This window comes from Pipra filicauda, unplaced genomic scaffold (genome assembly GCF_003945595.2).
Source record: "Pipra filicauda isolate LSUMZ 115617 unplaced genomic scaffold, ASM394559v2 scaffold733_size125021_pilon, whole genome shotgun sequence".
NCBI lineage: Eukaryota > Metazoa > Chordata > Aves > Passeriformes > Pipridae > Pipra > Pipra filicauda.
This window is the reverse complement of record NW_024104902.1, coordinates 25,005-45,918: the sequence shown is the minus strand read 5'-3', so window position 1 is coordinate 45,918 and position 20,914 is coordinate 25,005. Positions and strand designations below refer to the sequence as shown.

The window sequence follows — 20,914 nt, the reverse complement described above, 5'->3', positions numbered from 1 at the left end:
TCTTTCAATTAATAGATAGTATAGGAGCTCATCTTACAGTTACTGAAAAAGAAGTCTACGAGTCATTCTACCTCAAAATTAAGACCCATGCTAACTTGTGATGAAAACAGAAAATATATGCCAGCAATTTGTATAAAAAACAAACAATCCTTGTCGAACATGAGGAAAAAATCCACAAACATAAATTCAGCTGTAATACTGCTACCCTTGATAACCTTTTTATTAATAGAGAGTACTCAATCTAAAGTTCTGTAAATTACTTTTAAGACCTGGACATCTATGATATTGTGCGTTAACCACAGCCCATTTTTCCATCACACTTGCATATAAATAGTATGTCTTCTGAAAACTTATCATCCAAAATCATCAGTAAGGTTGTAGGCAAACAAGTTAAATCAGCAAATAAACAAGGAAGGAATTTCAAAAATCCTTTTAGAACAATTTAGTTTATCGTTTTAGCAAATACTGAACTAATACCACATAATGTTAACATCCCCCTCCAGTGACAAATTACAACTTTTTTTCTTGAGTTGCCCTTCCAAATTCATCAGAACCAAAGATTTCAACCCTCAATATTGGCCCCACCAGTTTTGCAACTACTCCCTGATCCTCATCTTCCTCAGTTTTAACAAACACAGTTCAGGTGTTTGCATAAATCAGTTTAAGTTATTTCTGTGAGCTCACAGTATGAGTTTCAGTGCACTGTAAGTAAACCTGGATGTTCTGTGCTTTCCATGGCAGCAGACACAAGTAGCTGGAAGACATTCACACCAAGCATCAGCCTTGGGCCACTTGTGCACTGAGGCATCCCACTGTTCTGTGCCAGAGCCTGCCGGCAGAGGGTGAAAATCTGCCACCTTCTTAAGGCAAACATAAAAAAATCGCTCACAAAAACACACCCATCTTTAGGCTAAGCCACATTGATAAAAGCTTCCCCCTCTTCTCATAAGCTTTTTCTCACAAATGCTGTACATCCCACAGTGATAACTGGGATGAGACTAGAAAGTTCTTTAACAAAGTAAACAGGTAAACAACATTATCTGTCCTTACGTACAGTGACTATATTAAAGAAACTTCATAAATTCAAAAGTAGATACAGGAAAAGGATCTAGTATACTGACTCCTTACTCAATGCTCTGTACTACAGCTTCATTTAATATCCTGTTTTATACAAGTGGGACTGCTACCACATTTCCTTCAAAAATAGGAGACACCATGGTATTACTGTTGACAGGGTAAGAAAATGCAAGAGAGGGGTGAGGAGGTGTTGAAGAGCCAGAAGGCTAAGGTGCAATTCCATTGCTAGGTTGATTTTGTTTTTGTTCCTATTTAGGGTCTTCCTACTTGGCCTACGGCTTCGGATAAGCTCAGTGTCACAACTAAACATTCACCTTCAAGAGATCGAGCAATTGAGGATTTATGCTCTTCCTGGCTATCAGAGATTTTACAGTTTCTCTCTTCAGTGAAGAAGTGGTTGTAATGTTCATATTAAGTGACTTGAATATAGTCCTTAAACTGTCTTTGTTTCCTTCAGTTGGTGAATGCCCCTGTCCTTGACTGAAAGACCACAAAGATAAACACGAGTGACTGAAATGCTTAGCCTCTCTGAACATTATGGAAAGCTGAATAACTAAGTTAGATATGTATCTCATGAGCATGCCTGAGCAACTGTAATTATAAAATTACTATAAACCGAATGTCAATTAATTTTCCTTACCAGAAAGCATCAGTTAGATAGCATAATAAACATTGTATCGTTTAATAGCATTAGTTTTCAAAGTTTAGTTATAACTCCACCAAGCATTCCCAAAAGCCAAGAACCATGCAATATACTATATTCAATGGATTGGCTTCAGCAGACAGAAAATTACTTTATTTCCCAAATTATCTGAAATAGAACCAAATAAGCAAGTCACACCTCCAAAAAGATGCAATTATTAAAAAAAAAAATGAAAGTGCTGTAGATAATTCTCAACATTTTATGGTGTTGCACAAGCTAATGCATTTCAGTAACAGGGAATTGTTCCAGAAGAACAAACTTACATGTAATAGGAGTTGGAAAGAAAGAATAAGGAAAATAGGAAATACTGTAAACAGATTACTGGACAGGAAACATTTGTTTGGAATTTAAGATGTTCTAATTGTCGCACCATCACACTAATTAATGCAATTTCCTCAGAGGGCAACACGACAGTCTCAGATGTCACACTGCATGGAGCTCTAAGAATCCCCAGCTAAGTGAACAACACTGTAGTGATATCACTCTGAGAATACTGGTCCCTATTTCTATATGGTGACCCTCTCTTACACAGTTCTGCTCTAAAGAATCATTAGGCAAAATGATATGCTCATCCCTCAGTGAGCCCACTGGTTCCATCCATGTCAGACTTCTCTTGCCATAACAGTCTTAGCTCCAGCGGAGACAAAAATCAAGAAAATATTCACATTTAAAACTCAGTAGGGACTAATGCTATTTTCTGATTTACAAAAACAAGTGGTTGAAAGACACATCTAATATGGAATAGGCACTAACAAAAATTAGAATAATATGAAAATTCATTTAAAAGTTTCAAGATATTTAAAACCTGACTGTTCTTAACACCACTGAAGCAAGAGATTTAATTCATGTGATAAACTTGAAGTTCTGTATATATTTGGTATTTGGCTATCTGTACCCAGCACACTCTATGGATGGTAACCCACAACTACCAAAATGAAATGGAAAATTTTCAAAGCAGTGAATGTGTGAAAGGACTTCAATTTAAGTTTACATTAATGTCTTGTTATGCCTTGTTTCAAAACAATGAAGTAATTTTTCATTCCCCTGGACTACTACTGCCTACAGCCACTATGCTATCACAACATGCTGTGGCCCCAGAGATTTCAAAAAAGGAACTGATGATGACCAACAGGTTAAAGAGTAACTTATAAGGCACATGAAAAAAGAAAAAAAGGAAAACAGTTGCAAGCAAAAGCAGTTTCTCTTCCCCTACAAGAAAGCTTAATCCATACCACCTATTGGTGCTGAACTAAGAGTGAAAGCTTTGCTGAGACAAACTACAAATTATGATTCCTTGTTTAGATCTAATGATACTAAAAATAAAAAAACCCCCGAAATATTCCACAGCAACAAAAAGATTTTCTTCAGTATTCAACATAAGATTTCCATCATATTCACATTATAGAAGTCCCATATTTTTCAGTCTGCCCCCATCCAACCTGACTAGCTGCATCAATTCGATGTGTGTTGACAGCTCGGCCAACAAGAGGGCTGCATCTCACGTGGATACCAGGGCTCTAACGGATGTACACAATACCTACTCTTTTTGGCAGACTCCCTAAGGACAAAGAGATTTAAAATGTTTCTGTTTGTCACCTACTGGAGATTTCTGTGTATTTTGTATTTGCTGGAAATAAATGTGCAACGAGAGAGCACAGTGACAAAAAGATAAAATAAGCAAGTGATTAAGACAAAAACTAACTCAAATGAACTGGCAGTGACAGAAGACAGACCTTCAGTGTACAAAGGGGCTCTGCTGCAACTGCAACACACACAGACCTGTGCAATAAAGATGTAATTAAGGAAAAGAACACAGACTCCTTTGTAACAACATGGACTTCTGGTTGGCGTGACTGCTGCCAAGGGAAAAGCAGCTGTGACTTCCTCTGCAATTGTACTGCAAAACGGACCACACTTGTGTTATTTCATCAGATGTATTTATTACTGGGACATACTGGTATCAGTTTGCCTGTGGCAGATGTGAATTCAAGCATACTCAACACAAATCCTAACAAGTGACTCACTGAGGAATACTATCCTGCCTGCTGGAACAAAATCATAAATTGCATGAGACACCTAAGAAGGTCCAAGAAGACCTACACCAGAAATGGACTTCTCATTTCCAAGTGGTTCTCTGAAGTTTCTTTATTTATAATCCAGTAAAAGTAAATCACATATTTGTTATTTCTTGTTAAGATAAGACAGATTAGTATTATCTGGACTTCAAAATTTATATGAGGATATAAAGTTACATCACTCAACACTGATGGTTGTAAAAAACCACTTTTTTTTACAAAGACAGGTGTATTCCCTATTTGATCTTTCCTTTGCTGACCGCACAAAGTGCATGTGGAGGAGGAAGAGGGAGTTAAGCCTGTCAGAGTCAGTACCACACTGCCAAAAGAATCAGTAAAATATATCTTAACTAGGGAAGGCACACTGCCTCCCAGCATTTACACCTCTTCCAAATACTAATACTGAGAGAAAAGGAACATTTCAGGCAAGAACTGCATTAGTTAATCTGATACCACGAAGCTGGAAATTTCTCAGCAATAAAACAATTAACAGAGGCTTTTGACACCACTCTTCATCTTTCTTTCATAAAGAAATATCTGAAAACAATTTGGAAATTAAAAAAAAAACCCTAAGCTGCTTGATGAGGCAGATAAACAGACTAATTGCAGTGGATTTCTCTAAAGCCTCTGTTACAGCTGAACTGCTGCTGCTGCTGACTCATACACAACACCTAACAGGAATGATTCATTTTTCTTCTTGTGTATCCATCTACTCATTCCATTAAACAATTGAGTAAGGAGCTTCAAGATTATTCTTTTCCTTGAAGCAATTTCAAGTCTGAGGTCCTCCAGTGCCTTAATTCAGATACCTCTTACAGTTTCTAAGTATACGTCAGGGATAAGAATGATAAACTGCGGAACTAGTATTTTTCTATCTGATTGATATATTTCCTCAACACATTATGAAGCCCCACAGTCACTTTCATCAGAACTTCATGTCCCCGAAACTCTTTTCCTCTAGCAAGGTTAACATTCCAGCTCACTACTAGCCAGATTTTCCTCAGAATACCATATGGTCTAGCCAGGTGATTTGAGACGAACGCAGCCCATTTGATTTTCAAGGATTAACAGTTTTATGTTGAAAAAGCATACAGTAGTCCTTGCAACAAAGCAAGAATGGAAAAATTTGTTCATTGAGATTACTGCAGTATCAGCAGGGTGGCTACAAGAGTTAAATTGTCATCAACTTCCATTGTCTGAACAAATTAAGTTACTACAACACAGTCATTATGCCGTATCACATTCATATTAACAGCATTAACAATAAACAAAAGAAAATATCAAAAAAAGTAAAGTTCTACATGTCAGAGAAAAAATAATTTCTTTTAGCAGGCTACAAAGAAACCCTGCTTAAGCAGGCAATATAAGTAATGATTCAAAAAAGACAAAGCTGATGAAGACATTACCAGCAAGAAGTGTATGTAAACAGTTATATTCCACACATGTGGTATAGTTAAGAGCATCACTGCACAACCACTAGTAACAGTTTTAAGATGAAAACAGCAGCTGAAAATCACCAAATGACCCAATAATTCAAGAATTTCAAGTAAGGACTTCAAGAGGTTAACAGAGTGAAAAAATCCTGTTCCTAAACTTCAGGAATTATTAGTAGGTTTCTTTCACAGCAAGGCACCAAAGCACTCAAGCACTTGGTGGATACCAAAGACTTCTTATTGTAAAGCCTGTTGTTCCTTCCTTTGATAAAAGCATAATGCATTTTTGCCTTATCATGGAAGTGATAGTGTTATAAAAGCCCATCATTTCAAAGCTATCTCACAGAGGTCAGGCTGCAGACTACAATTTAAGTCCAGGCAGGAAGGATAAACTGTTCCCAAGGGTAGACCATGTTGTATTACGTACACAACACAAGAATGATTCATAAGCCTTAAGAGGTTAGGAAGGATATCAGAAATGTGTATATTAACTGATAGATACTCTCAGATATGAGGGTGAAGTAGGTGTTGGGGTTTTTTTAACAAATAAAATGATAAGGAAATGGAAGAGCATGACATTACAGAATTAATTCCAAGGCAACTGCTCAAACTAGATGACCTCAGAAAAAAGGTAAAATCTAGAAAATGCCCTGTGAAAATCAGTGTTGCATAGACTATGACAGTATCTATTCCAGGCTAAAATATAGTCGTGAAAACTATCAGCATAAAATAAACTTTTGTTAAGATAGTGCTTATTTATCAGTAATAAAATCTCCTGTGACCAGAGAAAGATCCCAAAATTTAACACAGATCACTTTGAGGACAAAAAACATCCCAAAGCACAAAGTCACTATGAATAATCTCAAAAGCACTTTTCCCACTAAAAGTACCTAACACTTAAAAAACGGAAAAAACATCACAGACAGCCCACTTGAAACATGATTAAAAGCTACTTGTGTGCAATATGAATTGGCTGCCAAGTCACCTTTACAAAGTAATAATATTTATAACTTGTTTAGAAACTCAAGTTTAATCCTAAAACATTCTATGCATGTGTATACACACAGATGCAGAAAACTAGTAATATATGTATATACGAATCTTTTTGTTCCTTACAAATAAAAGCTCAGGGAATTGTCCATACAGTGTAGTTTGGATAACAGTCTCAACTGGTGCAAACTCATGCTTTGTCCATTATAAACAAAGTTAACACAGTTCCCATCAGCTGAGAATCTGGAATAATTTTTTCTCCTATTCAACTTCAGTGTTAATGTAGTACGATTGATGCATGTTTTTTTTCAACCCAAAAACTGTTCAGTGATTTGATGAAGCCTAGAGAATGAAGTGCAAGCTCTGATTTTTTAAAGTTACAGGCAGCTTAATTTACAAACATCTAACTTTAGCTGTTGTACAGTGCTTGAAAACTTACCTTTCGGACTGAAGCCAAACGGTTCATCATTAAAGACTCTTCTCTATCATCATCATCATCCAAGTCCAACATGGGCATACTAAAGCTATCAATAATACTGCAGCACCTGGAGTTTTCATCCCTTGGATCAAAGGGATCCACAATGATTGGTTCAGTTCCTTTGATTTCACAGCGGCAGAAAGGACAGCCTTGGCCATCAGATTCCTACACAGCAAGACAAAAAAGAAGACAAATTTTAAAAAATAATAAATAGAAATAATTTTAAAAATAGATTTAAATCTTTCTACAAAGAAACATCCTTAACCAGTCTCAAAAAGCTTCTAAAGAAGTAGTGGAGTGAACTGATTAACAGGGAACTGATTAACAAATATTTAACTATAATAAATCTAGAAATGACTGCACCTTTAAAACCTTCTATCTTCACTTTAGGGTTCACTTAAGAATAACTAATCAAAATGCAACTATTAAATCTACAAAGTACCAAAACAGTCTTAATATTACAGGTCAGGAAGTAACACCTGGCCTTTTAGGTTTACCATTTTGCTATATCTTCAAGAGAAAGAAGGCAAGGTGTGTAGACAGAGACAATGCATTTTATTATATATCTTTTATATTAAAGGTAAAGTATTTCTTTTTGATTTGAAGTTAGGAAATGCAGACAAGCTTTACGGCATGCAGCTCTTATTTTCTGAAAAACATATGAAGTCTGTCATGGCTGCAGCATTACCAGCATTCAGCAGTATGCATTCAGACCACGTAAAGCTACAAATATTTTTTGTACATGTTTAACAAACCAGGACTTAAATACTTTTTTCATATATTATATAAAACAAGGATCTATTTTCATATGTTATCAGAAACAGGAACCACTTTAATTTTAATCTCTAAGTGGTGTGTGTTCAATGATTTTCAAGCAGCCATATTCAGTTTCTTTTACTTATTCCAAAAATTTATTTTTTCCTCATAAGAAACAACCAAAAAGCCTTTAAAGATTTCAGACTACTAATAAACAAAAACATATGAGAAAAGTCTTTCAAGCATTTATAAAGAAATATTTCCACCAAGAGGCACAATGCAGAATTGTATAAAAAAACAAAACAACAAAACCCAGGCAAACCAACAAAAAAAACCAAAACACCTTGAATACCCGTTCCCCCCCAAAAAGGACAAAACATAAACCAAAGCCATACCAAGAAGAGCCCTGAAGCTTTGAGAGATCAAGGCAATTCAAAGTGAAACCAGAAATCACATCATGTCATATTTGTACTAGGTAGACAGACAGCTAAAAAAGGTATGTACACCAAAATTAATTCTAAACAACTTACCTAGGCTGTAATATAATCAAGCAAGCAGAGGTTTTTGATATCTCAGATGCAAGAACAGCTTTAATTTTTTTCTAGCATTATTTTTATCTTAACACTTGCCAGTCTTACTAAACTGACAGATGATTTTACAGTCTATGGAAGAACTGTATCCCAAGGCCAGATAAGTATAAATGATGTCTCCTGACAGTCTTGTCTATTTGCATGACAAGTACTAGATTTTCATTCTGTATGGAGAGATACGTGTACTCTACTTTTAGCACCCTAATTACAAATAACTGGTCAATATTTCTACCTCAAAGAGCACCTCCAAATTATATGGTCCTACTGCCGCTGTCGAGTGAACAGAAGTCTTCCCTTACTCTAAACATTTCCTTACAGATTAATTTTCCAGAAGCAGCCCCATTGATGAGGCTTTTAGTTTTCAAGGCTTTCTTGTATCTGTGTTGGAAAATAGTTCTGAACTAGCAGTTCCTGTCCTTTCTTTTCAAAAGTACTGGTAACAAATCACAGCAGCAAAGACTTCTTTTCAACAGTATGAAGACAACTGAGAAAATAAAACAGGTTCGAGATGTCTGTATGAACACACATGCTTGTCCATGCCCTCAGAAAGGCTGTTTAGAACACTGTGAACCTTACAATGCAGCATGTATGCCCATATGCTTTTAGAATCAAGACCAGACATGTAGTTTTCAGACAAGAATAGATTTCTATGGAATAAAATGAGATTTTACTCCTGTTGCATAATAAAAAAAAAAACCCAACAAACAAACAGGTAAACCAAGTCTTCTTTGGGAGACTGATCCCCATAAAGGTGAACAACTCAGTCATCCTTAGTATTCTATGCAGATCTGATGTTGCATACTCAATTTTTTCTGCTTAGTGAAAACATCTGTATGGATCTCTTGAGGCATGTCTAATGAGCCATTATGCTGCCAATTAAACATTAGCCCACCAGAAGCTTGCAACAGTTGATGCTGTTACAGTGTAATATTTCTTCATTGCCTCACTAATTATACAAAAGTTAAATTTATAATGAAGTCCGAAATGTACCTGACCAATTACAGCTGGTAGCAATGTTCTGATGAAGCCTGGTGCTTTCAAACACGTCAGTTCTGAGCCTAAAATGCTTTCACAGAATCACTGAATCAACCAGGTTGGAAAAGACCTCTGAGATCATTGAGTCCAACCCATGAGCCAACACCACCCTGTCAACTACACCATGGCAGTGAATGCCATATCCACTCTCTTCTTAAATATCTCCGGGGACGGTGAATCCACCACTTCCCTGGGCAGCCCATTCCAATGCCTTTCTGTAAAGAATTTCTTCCTAATATCTAACCTAAACCTCCCCCGGCACAGCTTAAGACCGTACTCTCCTGTCTTACTGCTGGTTGCCTGGGATAAAAGACCAACCCCCACCTGGCTACAACCTCCTTTCAGGGAGTTGTAGAGAGTGATGAGGTCTCCCCTGAGCCTCCTCTTCTCCAGGCTAAACAACCCCAGCCCCCTCAGCCTCTCCTCATATGGCCTGTGCTCCAATCTCTTCACCAGCCTCATTGCCCTTCTTTGGACACTCTCCAGCACCTCAATATCCTTCCTGAACTGAGGGGCCCAGAACTGGACACAGTACTCCAGATGTGGCCTCACCAGCACTGAGTACAGGGTTAGAATCACTTCCCTGGTCCTGCTGGCAACACTATTCCTGATACAGGCCAGGATGCCATTGGCCTTCTTGGCCACCTGGGCACACTGCTGGCTCATGTTCAGCAGTGGTCCTCTTCCTGAATCCCTAGCCGTTAGCCAAATTACTGAGGACCTTAACTTCTCAAGTCTCCAAAATCAGAGCACATCACTGGCACAACACTGAACCATGCTGCTATCATGCCATGAGACACCCACCAATCAAAAATACAAAGATTTCAGTCCTTCTGCCCTTTCAGCTGAGCCAAAAAATCCCAAAATCTACAAGACCTCAGAATTTTTCAAAATTTTTTAAGTCAATGATCAACGTAGTCAGACCTCTATATCTGTCATTCAGAATGAAACTTGAAAGAATAGAGGAAGTGTACTCCTGAAATGAGAAACACTGTTCCATCTCAGCAGCTGCTTAGTAGTGAAATAAATATTCTTATTTGGGTATGCCTCAAATGGAATTTCTTCAGAATTTCTGATCTATGGGCAATTGGAAAGATTTGTGTTTGGAGCATCAAACTCATGTATCACAAAGAACACAAAATTGGAAACTGAGAATATGTCTTTTTCAGTAAGCTTTATTGCTAATGGAAGAAAATGATACTTCTGATATATCGTGTTGTTTTGCCAGTGATGCTTTGTCAATTAGATAGAAAATTTCTTAATTAGAAGAGAAGAACTTGAAGATATATCTCATACAAAAGAATGAAAACCCATTAACTGAGACAAACTCATTTAAAACCAAGTAAAAAATGGACTAGAGTCAAGGATTGTTTTTACTCTTCTCACTACAGTTGTAAGCAAAGAATGGTGCCGAATTGTGGAACAGAGTCCTGTCTGACAACTGGATGACCCTTACTTCTCCCCATAAAATACAGATAAGGAAGAAGAAAGGGGAAGGAAAGAAGTACAGTTGATGCACTTTGAGAAGTACCTATTAGGGGAAGTCTGAAGCTGTAAAATGACCTCTGCTTTCAATATTACTTTTTAGGTCAAATACTTGTCAACTGCACTGAACTAAAGGTACCAGTTCTCCCATTTCCCACAGACTAGTATATCCATGAACAAGATGGACAAAACACCCTAACCTGTGTCACCAGAAAGTCTCTGTGTTTTTTGGGTATTCTGTAAATGACATTGAGAGAATGGAGTTTCCCCTCCATTCAATGTCTTAGTCCAACAACCAACCATCTAAAGCAAGGTGGTTTAGTGCTTTGCTTGTTATTAACGTGAAACACACGAATTCTGAGCTTATTTTCCACAGGCCACTTCATAACTTGTACTACTGACTGAATCTTTCCCTCACTGAAGTCATCTCTTCTCCATATAAAATGCTGTCTAGTTAGTTATCCATTCCCAGCTGCTACATGTCCTCTTTGTGCCTTTTGAATACATCATGAAGTGACCTGGGTGACTGAATTGGCACCAAATGCCCAGCTTGCACTGTCTGAGTAGGCACTACACTCAGGAAATAGTTTCCACTCAGTAGCAGTCAGTAAATGGCCCTGGCAAGACTATAAGTTCAGACTGTAAACACTTCTGGAACTTTGTTTTTCACAGATTTCTGGTCTGCAAAAAAAAAAAAGTTTATCATTTGAAATATACACATCCTTGTACCTGGAAGAGTAAACATTTACCCACACTGTAAACGGGAATGTAACTGAGAAATCCATCCTCTTCTCCACTAACTGAACTACAACAGTACCTGCCACGCTGTAAGACAAGAAGTGCACATAAGGTGTCCACAAGGCTCTATCTTCACATCCTTGTCATTCTCTGCACAGATTTTACACAGCTGAAAAGTGGAGCCCATTTCACAGTACAATTCATACTGTTCCTGTAACAAAAGAAAGTCAAGTGATTATTCTTTCCTGTGAGAGGTTCACAAAGAATACACTTAAGCATTAATAATGACAAGCATTTCTCCAAGTGCCCTGTTTTCCAACCTGCTTTACTTATTAGACAAGAAAACTCTGGTTACTGATCTATTTAAAAGCCACACTAAGGTAACTGAAACAGTTTACATTTTTGCTCCTTCAAATCTATGAGATACTATAATTCATGGCACAAAATGTTTAAATACCTGTGCCTATTAGGTTTTGTACAGATTTCTCACATGTAACTACCACACAAGGCATACATCCTGCTTTTCCTTGGCTGCATTTAAGAGGAAAGGAGAAGGAACATATGGTTCTAAGTGAGAAATTAAGTGATGAAGGGAAACAAAATTGGGATTTCCTTTTCTAGGTATGAATTTAGGGCTAAGAAAAGCACTGGATTGAAAACTGTCAACTGAGAAGGCTTTCTGCCTACAGCAAGGATGTAGTATGGTAATATGGCTCACACGCGTGAAGGAAGTATGGCAAGAATACACCCCAGGATAACGTGGGAATGGCCATGCACAGATCATTCAGTACTTTGTATCCTTACAAGACTGACAGGAAGGTAAAAGAACATCTTCAGGAGAATAAATAATAGATAAAACTTGAATCCAGAACAGTTTTCTAGAATTAGGTATTGTTGGGGAACTGACAATTAAATGCATTTGTATAGAAATACAGCTTTTTTTAGTCTTGAAAAACCAAATTTTGAAAGTCTAAAATAAGTAGAATCCAGGTCACAGGAAAATAAGCATCTACTGCTAAGTAAAGGGAGAGGAGATGAGGCTAAGAAAAAGAGAAAATAAAAGACAGCTCATATCTGCAGCTTTAGTCAGTATGTACTAAAGATGTTTATGATAGAACTCTGGCAAAGAATCCATCTGCAGCAATCTAGCCCTGCAGCCACTTTCATACCATCTTTTCATAGTTTAAGCAGCTCTAGTGACAGCTTTAAACCTCTTCAGTTATGTATTATTTAAGGCAGCATTCACATAATTCAGACTGTTGAACAACCATCAAAATCAGCTAATGATTTCATAACTACAGCTTCAGAAACAACTGGATTCAGTCAATGGATTCAAAATGATTGGCTTGTGAAGAACGAGGCACTCACTGATAATGTGCTGCTTCTCCTTTCCTTGAGAAAAAGTGAAGATATGGGGCTAGAACATTGCTCTCTGCAACGCAAATACCTGATAACTCTGCATTACTCTTTCATTATTATTTTAAGGCTGGAGGGAAAAGAGGGAAGTCAGATATGTGGAAGTACTCAGATTTTCTTCAGCTAATTGTTTCTAGGAATTCTCTTGCTTACAAAACTAATATCTTCATCATGGTATTCCTGATAATACCATAGATGGTAAAGTATAATTCTTTTCTAAAATATTTCTGGAGGTGGAATGCATATAGAGCACTCAGAATTACAGAAGATTCATCTGAAAACAGTATGGTTTGTATTTAGCCTGACGCCTTTCCTTCAACATATCCTCCTCAAGTCTTCCAGATGCTTTGTCAGGAAAAAAGCTCTACACAGTATGCCTTAACCTTCTAGTGTTAATGTCAACACCATGTTTATTCAGGCATTTGTCTTGTGGTGGCTACTTCTTACTACTTTACTACTGAACATCTGCACATTAATCGTACCATCACTTAACGAGACTATAAACACAACTACATATTCTAATTTTCCCTGCAATTCTCTGCAAAGTGACTCCATTTAGGCATTTAATTATTCCAGTTGTTTTTCTCTGATCTCTCTTTTAATTAGCCCAATAGACAAAGAATAAAGGAGAGAGACCCTGGAACTGGTATCTTTGCGATGTATGAACTATATTGTTCCTCCTGGACCTGTCAACAAACTGGTCAATTCCTACTGAGGCTTCAAAAATATTATTTCATTGTTATTTTGTTTCTGTATTCCCATCTGCTATTAGCAAGGAAAGAAGAAGGTACATAAACCTGTCACATACATATCAGAAAAAAGTTTAGTAACTGTTAAAACACTTCTCACTTGGAAGAGGCTTACAATAAACAAAACTTTGAAGACATGCAGCCTGCATCACCATCAGCTCTACAGTTTAAAGGATTATTATCCTGTCTTCATCTAAACTCTTCTATCAACACGTTTTCACTCTTACGAATTTATTGCTCACATTTTAGTAAAAGCTTATTATCACTGCTAGATGAGAGACTCAGGGAAGCGAAGATTACAAAGTAACTGACAAACTCTGCAACATACCTGTGTGACTTTTATGTGATCATGTGGTGTGGGTTCACATAATCCTGTCAAATCAGGATTATAACTTCTTCCATCTGGGAACAGATAGCTGCATCACAAGAAGACTGTTATAAATATGCACATTTCTTTAGCTTTATTACCTAAGTCATACTCATAAAATTTCATGGGGGCAGAATAAGTTCCAGGAGACATTAACTAAAATGAATCATCTTTCCTCAGCCATCTTTTTTATCTTTTGGGTTGTTACAATACATGCTGAATTGCTACATATGCATTTTGACACATGCTCAAGACTATAAAAGCACAGGAAAGACTCTGACATCACATGCATAGCTACCACTACAATGCATCTGAGCTTTGACTGGCAGATAACTTTGTAGTGGCAGCTCAGCAGAACATTATTTTACATCTTTGTTTCACAGTGAGCTTATACTTGCATATGTTCCTAATGATTTCTCCACTGAGAGCATCATGCTCAGAAACACCACAGACCATTTCAAGTAAAGCAGCAGAATAGAAGGTAACACACATTTGTGTATATCAGTGTGTATTATGATACATATATCACAACACTATATATGTGCATGTCTGTGGACATTATGACAAGAATCTGCGCTAAGAATCCATGCTGCAGACTGGACATTTCAGTCACGTAGGAAATTACCAACAGGTTAAATGATATTACAGAGACCCCGAGTTGTCCTGTATTTCAGTTTATGTCACCTGTAACTTGGAAACAGTTTCTTGGAAGTCTCATGTTATTCAGCCACTCAATGGGAAAGTCACATTTTCAAAAGGTACAAAAACTTCACTCTGCAATATTCACAGCCCTAGTTTCTCTTTGCTCAGTTTTTGTCAAGGAGAAACACTACCAATATTAGTTTGCTTTTATTACAGGTATGAAATCATCATACCTGAAAAAAAAATACTAGACTGTGCAGGACTGAGAAAACCTGCAAGATTGCAACGGATTTTTCAATCTTTTTGGAGGATTGATCAACTGCCTTTCTTTTTTCTTTCACATTATATTTATGTATATATATGTATATTTATATTTATACATAAATTATTTTGCATATACCAAAACATGTATCTCAGTCAAAAGATTCGGACACCAAAAATTTGACTGTTACTTCAGCCAGTCTAGTAAAAATGTAATACTTCTCCCTATAAACCTAATTCTCTAATAATTATAAATCTTTTCAGTAAACTATTACAACATGGAAAATGTCCTGGCTGCACAATACATAAAAAAGCAATTACATAGCTTTCACATTATTGTCCAGAGTTAGACACATGAGTAACTGGCAGTACTAACTGCTCAATACGCTTAAGTGCATTTTGGACTCTTGGGGGAGGCAGGGAGGGATCAATGCAACAGCTGTCTGATTTTATTTTCTTATGGAATTACTTGCCATGAGATATGACTTTGGTTAACTTTCAGTAACTTTGGTTAATGGAATTAACTAGAAAGAAGTGTTTTTCAAATGAATAAAAAGGATGGTCCTTAAACTCCAAAGAATGCTAACCATGATATCCTGATTCTCTGCTTTAAAGACCTTTACCTACCCATATAAGTATTAAAAGAACAAGGAAATCAGGATTTCATACCCATGGCGACTATAGGAATTTGTACTTACAATCCTTCCCGGCTGCCATCGATCAAAGCCTGAAACAGAGGCTTATTGTGAGGTATGGTCTGCAGTATGTTCCCATCACCAGTCACATATCCAATGGCCCACTGTCCCAGGCGAGTGCAACTCAGTCTGAAAATGTAGCTTGATAAAAACAAGACGAATAAAAAGTCAGTGTTAAACAGAGTTGAGCAAACCAAGTGAAGAGAGCAAGGATGGCCTCTGGTTAAGGCACTGAATTAAGTCTCTGAAGATTTGGCTCAGATTCCCAATTCTGCCATGTGTTCTTTGCATAACCTTAAATAAACCTGCATCTTTTACACTGTCAGTTTCTCATGGGCAGAAATAAAGTAACAGCAGTTCCCTACTCCCAACTTTTCACCTGCTTGCTTTTTAGTTCTCAAAGTGAAAGCCACACATTCACTGTGAACAGTCACATTTAGCCATGCCCGTAAACCTCTTCGAGAAGAGTGTATTAAATTATCAAGTTTGCATAGATACAACATACACCTTTTGTGCACAGGCAGGCCAACAAACTTAACGAATGGAAGGGGAAACATAAAGCATCTTTAGATGCAACAGGAAAGGTAAAGATAAATGATAAAACAAGCTCTACTAGCAATGCTAATTTTCTGTGAACCTGTAGAGGTGAACAGGACAGAAGAAATATCACTTATACTTCAGAAAATAGCAGATATTACTGATACAGTTGGACTTAAATTTAAATATTTCCGTGTGTACAGGTGATAGCTGGGACTATAAATAATGTAGACAGAGAGCACAATCAGAAGAAAAGGAAGATTATAGGCAACAGTATTGTGCATGTAGAGTGTTTCTCATTAAAAACTCTAGTCCCTTTCATGTCAGACACCATCTCATATGCAAAAACCTCACTCTGAAAAGCATCCCACAGTGAAATACCACAAACTCAACTTGGTATTATAGAGCAGCTTTTCTTAATTATACATCAATATTTTATTTCCTTTCAAACTAATATGAGAAATCTAAGCCTCCCTGAAGTTTGGCAAAGCTCTTGCAACCTTCAACAGGACTCACATTACACTGAAGTAGTAAGTATTCATTTGAACAGAATCTTGTAATTTCCAGGATGTTTTAGTCAGATCAAAGAAGCAATTTCACTTCATATTTCCTCTTTCACACTCCAGCATTTCACCTAAGCAATTCAGAAAGTAATTTTCTGATATGCAATAGAAAGCTATCTTAAAACTAACCCTCTATTTACAAGAAACATGAAAGCAACTTTGGATAATTTCTCTATCACAGAATGAGGATCAATAATAGAGAAAATGCTAAGTATAGCAATCACTCTCAAAAGCAACCAAGTTATCTGACCAGTAGTGACCATGAGTACCAAGCTAAAAACCAGTGTTATTCTATCAGAACCAAGAGATTTTTGTACATATGCACTTGGTCGCTTGGGTAACTTAACAAGATACAGTATATTGTTTGCTAAAAATCAAAAAAAAGCAAGTACATAATATGGATATAACTCTTGCTGGACGTCTCTAACAAGTTTCAAAACAATGCACTTTAACTGCATATACTTGTGATTCTGCAGCAAATGTAGACAAGTAGGGAAAATCTTCATAACTGTAAGGTAAAACTAGTAAACTAAAAAGTAACTAATATAGATTAAATCCATTAATGGATTTTTATTTCTCCAATCTGAGAGAAGAAAAAAATCCACAACAGTGAAATAAATGGTAAAAGTTCAGCTTTAATAATTCAGTATGTACAGTGCCACATAGACATTATTTAAAACCTCTACACATCATGATCTTTTATCTGAATGATGGTTTTTCTAGGTGAAGAGTTTATGATATAGAATGATTACAGGCAAAGAAAAAAGAAATATGAACACAAAAGGAGCACATAAGCACTGATTAAATTTATAACTTGAATGTGTTACCATGAAAGATGTTAAGGTGATTTTTACTCTACTATTAAGTAAAAATTCAATGTAAACTTTGAAAAGCAACTTGTATTTTCAAATATGCTTTTCAAGAATGCATTGCTTGTTATACCAAATTCAGAAGAAGAAAGGAAAAGCAATGTATTTTCAACTTCTTTCTGTTTATTTGTGTTATTTAGACTTTAGTGTGCTAATATGGCATTTTTTTGCTTAATAGCACTGCAGAAGAACTATGGCCAGATAATGTTTATAAAGTTCCTATGTCTTAAAATCTAAAAGGTCAGCATTTATTAAATGTGTAGTTCAGAGCTTTAGTATTCAACTATTTGCAAAAATACATTTTGATATAAATAAAATCACAAGTGTAAAAAAAAAAGCCTACTAGTTCTCTGATTAACTCAGTTATGGGGGGGGGGGGAAAGGCCAAAAATTCATTCATGCTGCAGTGAGTGTTAAATAACATGCAACATAGAAGTATGAACCTAGAATAATTATGTAGGTTCTGAGACAACAAGCTTATTTGGAAAGCAATAAGCAGTAAAACCTCTCACCTCCCAGGCTTAGAGCTGTATTTTTGTAGCCTTGCTTTCACTTCATCATATGTCAGGAATGCCATATATCCAGGATGTGTCACAGCTAAGAAGTTCCAATTCCTTAAGATTGAGCCCCACGGCTAAAAAGAAAAAGACAAACAAATAAACAGATGCAGCCAGGTAGTTTTGTATTTCTAATAAAGCTCAAGTCTGTATGTCAGAGATACCTAGAGTGTTTTAGTTTCAGCTGAAAAATATGCACTTTTGGTTAAGATCTAAATAGTACAAAAGACCGCCTTATATACCCAGCTTTGCTACAAGTGTTCCTTCAAAAGAATTATTCCAAGAAAATCAACTGCAAATTTTTGGATAAAGATTTTAAGACCTTGATTTTAAGAGACCTTCTATTTGTAGCTACATAAAATATTAAACATCACATTTAGTTAGAATCTGGAAAGTATGACTCCATGATGGTTTATTAAAAACACAATTAAGCCTATTCTTGAGAGGTCCTGAAGCACTTTCATAGTTAATGGTAAGTAACACTAACAAATGAATCCTAATAAAGCCACTAATTTGAGCTGTCATTCCTTATTTATTCTCTACTTCTTGATCTCTTCAGTCACCATAATGGTATTACAGACAGAAAACAAAACAAATATTGACAACCCTTCACTAGAGTCTTTGCTGACCTGAATAGCAAATGCTTCACAAAATTCAGTGAAACATGCCTGATATGCTATCACTTCGAAGAATACAGATCAGTCCTTCACTGTAAATGAAGGATGATTTTTTTAAGTAGTGGAGTAATATAAGTACATAAATGTCCATTGCCAGCATCTGGAGAGTCAAGAAACTGCCTCTGAATGGTTTGGGGACTTTTTTTAATCTATTTCTCAAAAGATCAAGGCAGGTGAAGTTAAGCAACACAAGACAAGAGGCTTGTGTTCCTATGTGCCCAGCAAATGCCCTTTAAAAGAACTTCTAAGTGCTGATCAGGCTGAGATGAAATGCCTGTGTGACATGCTCAAGCAGATTATCCTAGTAGTTCTGCTTGAGTGTAGGTTACATTTCTCAGGCAAACCCTAACCACTACTTAAACACAGATGAATACCTATTTATTTTAAAATACCTCTTCAAATCCGAACACAGAATAGAAGACAGGTTTCAGCACAGAGGTCATAAGAAACCTAAAGTGTTCAAATTTGTACAAAGGCAAGGGAAAAAAAAAATCTCAATCCTAGATAGAACTCTCCATCTTGCCAGCTCCTTCAACAAGCTCAACAAGGCCAAGTGCAAGGTCCTGCACCTGGGTCAGAGCAATCCCAAGCACAAGTACAGGTTGAGTGGAGAAGGGATTGAGAGCAGCCACGTGGAGGTGGTCTTGGGAGTGCTGGTGGATGAGAAGCTGGACATGAGCCAGCAATGCACACTTGCAGTCCAGAAAGCCAACCATATCCTGGGCTGCAACAGAAGGTTAAGGGAGGTGATTTTCTCTCTACCCTGCTTCTGGTGAGACCCCACCTGAGTACTGCATCCAGCTCTTGGGCCCAAGGACATAGACCTGCTGGAGCAGGTTCAGAAAGGGGCCAAGAAGATGATTAGAGGGATAGACAGCATCTCCTATGAAGACAAGCTGAGAGAGATTGGATTGTCCAGCCAGGAGAAGAGAAGGTTCCAGGGAGACCTTAGAGCATCCTTCCAGTACCTAAAGGGGCTTGCGAGAGAGCTCGATAGGGACTTTTTACAAGCGCATGGATTGATAGGACAAGGGGGAATGTTTTCAAACTGGAAGAGGGTAGGTTTAGATTAGATATTATGAAGAAATTCTTTACTGTGAGCATGGTGAAATACTGGAAAAGGTTGTCCAAGGAAGTTATGGCTGCGTCATGCCCAGAAGTGTTTAAGGCCAGGTTGGATGGAGCTCTGAGCAACCTTGTCTACTAGAAGGTGTCCCTGCCCATGGCAGGGGGGGTTGAAACTAGATGATCTTTACAGTCCCTTCCAACCCAAACCATTCTGATTCTCCTCTCTGAGGAGATGGATGTGTCACTGTGACTGAAAAAATCAAAACTCATAGCTTGCCATGCATACACAGAGTATTACAAAAGCAGAAATGCTAAATGGAAAAAGATTTGTATACTTTCTCTTCTATGGAAATATTTTTGTACTGAAGGACAACTTAAATGAACATGTTAACAGTAACAGAATGAACTTCTTTTCCTTCAAAGTATCTAGATATTCTGCCATGCTAACTTTCTCTCTGGTCAGTAAGCACTTAAAGCTGTGCTTACATATAGTGCGGAGGCAGGGGGAGCAACTTCACTTTTACAGGATCTCCATAAAAACCAGTCTTGCTTTCTCCTGTGAATAAACATCATTACAAATGCAGCTTTTCTGTAACACAACCCACAGTTGGCAAAACAGTGTTTTGATTACCTAATTGGGATTTTCTCCCTGTGGGTGTATGCACACTGTTACAGAAGCTGTTTAGAAACCAGAGAACAAAACGTAACCTCTGGGAGAGGTTCTCAGACCAAGTTCAGTGCAAGTTCACTTCAACAGTTATGCAGCTATTGCACCAGCTGGTAATCTGTTTGGCAAAAAATCTGTCTGCTTCCTTGTCAAATTAAAAGTTAATCCCTACCAGTCTTCTCTCCCTACTTGTATCAGTACTGCCAATCCCCTTTTTCTAGCAGAAGGCAAAATAATGAATCAAACCACCAATGGCCTCATGAAGAAAGAAGGTGACGGGTGTTTGCAGTTAAACTAAACAGAAAGACTACTGACACCATTAACGTTTTCAACTGTGATAGTTTTGACTCTGATCAAATTCAAAATGCTCTATACTAAAACCATTAATCACCTCTGCCAAATTTTAACATCAGCTTCATAATGACATCCTTTCCCACGACAGCAAAATTAAGACAGCTAAACAACAATTATCACAGAACAACGTGG

General features: G+C 37.1%; 1 protein-coding gene across 2 annotated transcripts in view; it reads right to left on the bottom strand.

Annotated features, from left to right (window-relative positions):
- Positions 1-20,914, bottom strand: part of CBLB (Cbl proto-oncogene B) — a 66,420-nt gene that overhangs the window by 31,797 nt on the left and 13,709 nt on the right. For both annotated transcript variants that reach the window (XM_039389509.1, XM_039389508.1), the window contains exons 3-7: positions 17,972-18,093; positions 15,494-15,631; positions 13,854-13,941; positions 11,440-11,571; positions 6,718-6,921 (exon numbers count right to left, since the gene is read on the bottom strand). In XM_039389509.1, coding sequence (XP_039245443.1) covers positions 6,718-6,921; positions 11,440-11,571; positions 13,854-13,941; positions 15,494-15,631; positions 17,972-18,093 — 684 coding nt within the window. The remainder of the gene's footprint in view (positions 1-6,717; positions 6,922-11,439; positions 11,572-13,853; positions 13,942-15,493; positions 15,632-17,971; positions 18,094-20,914) is intronic.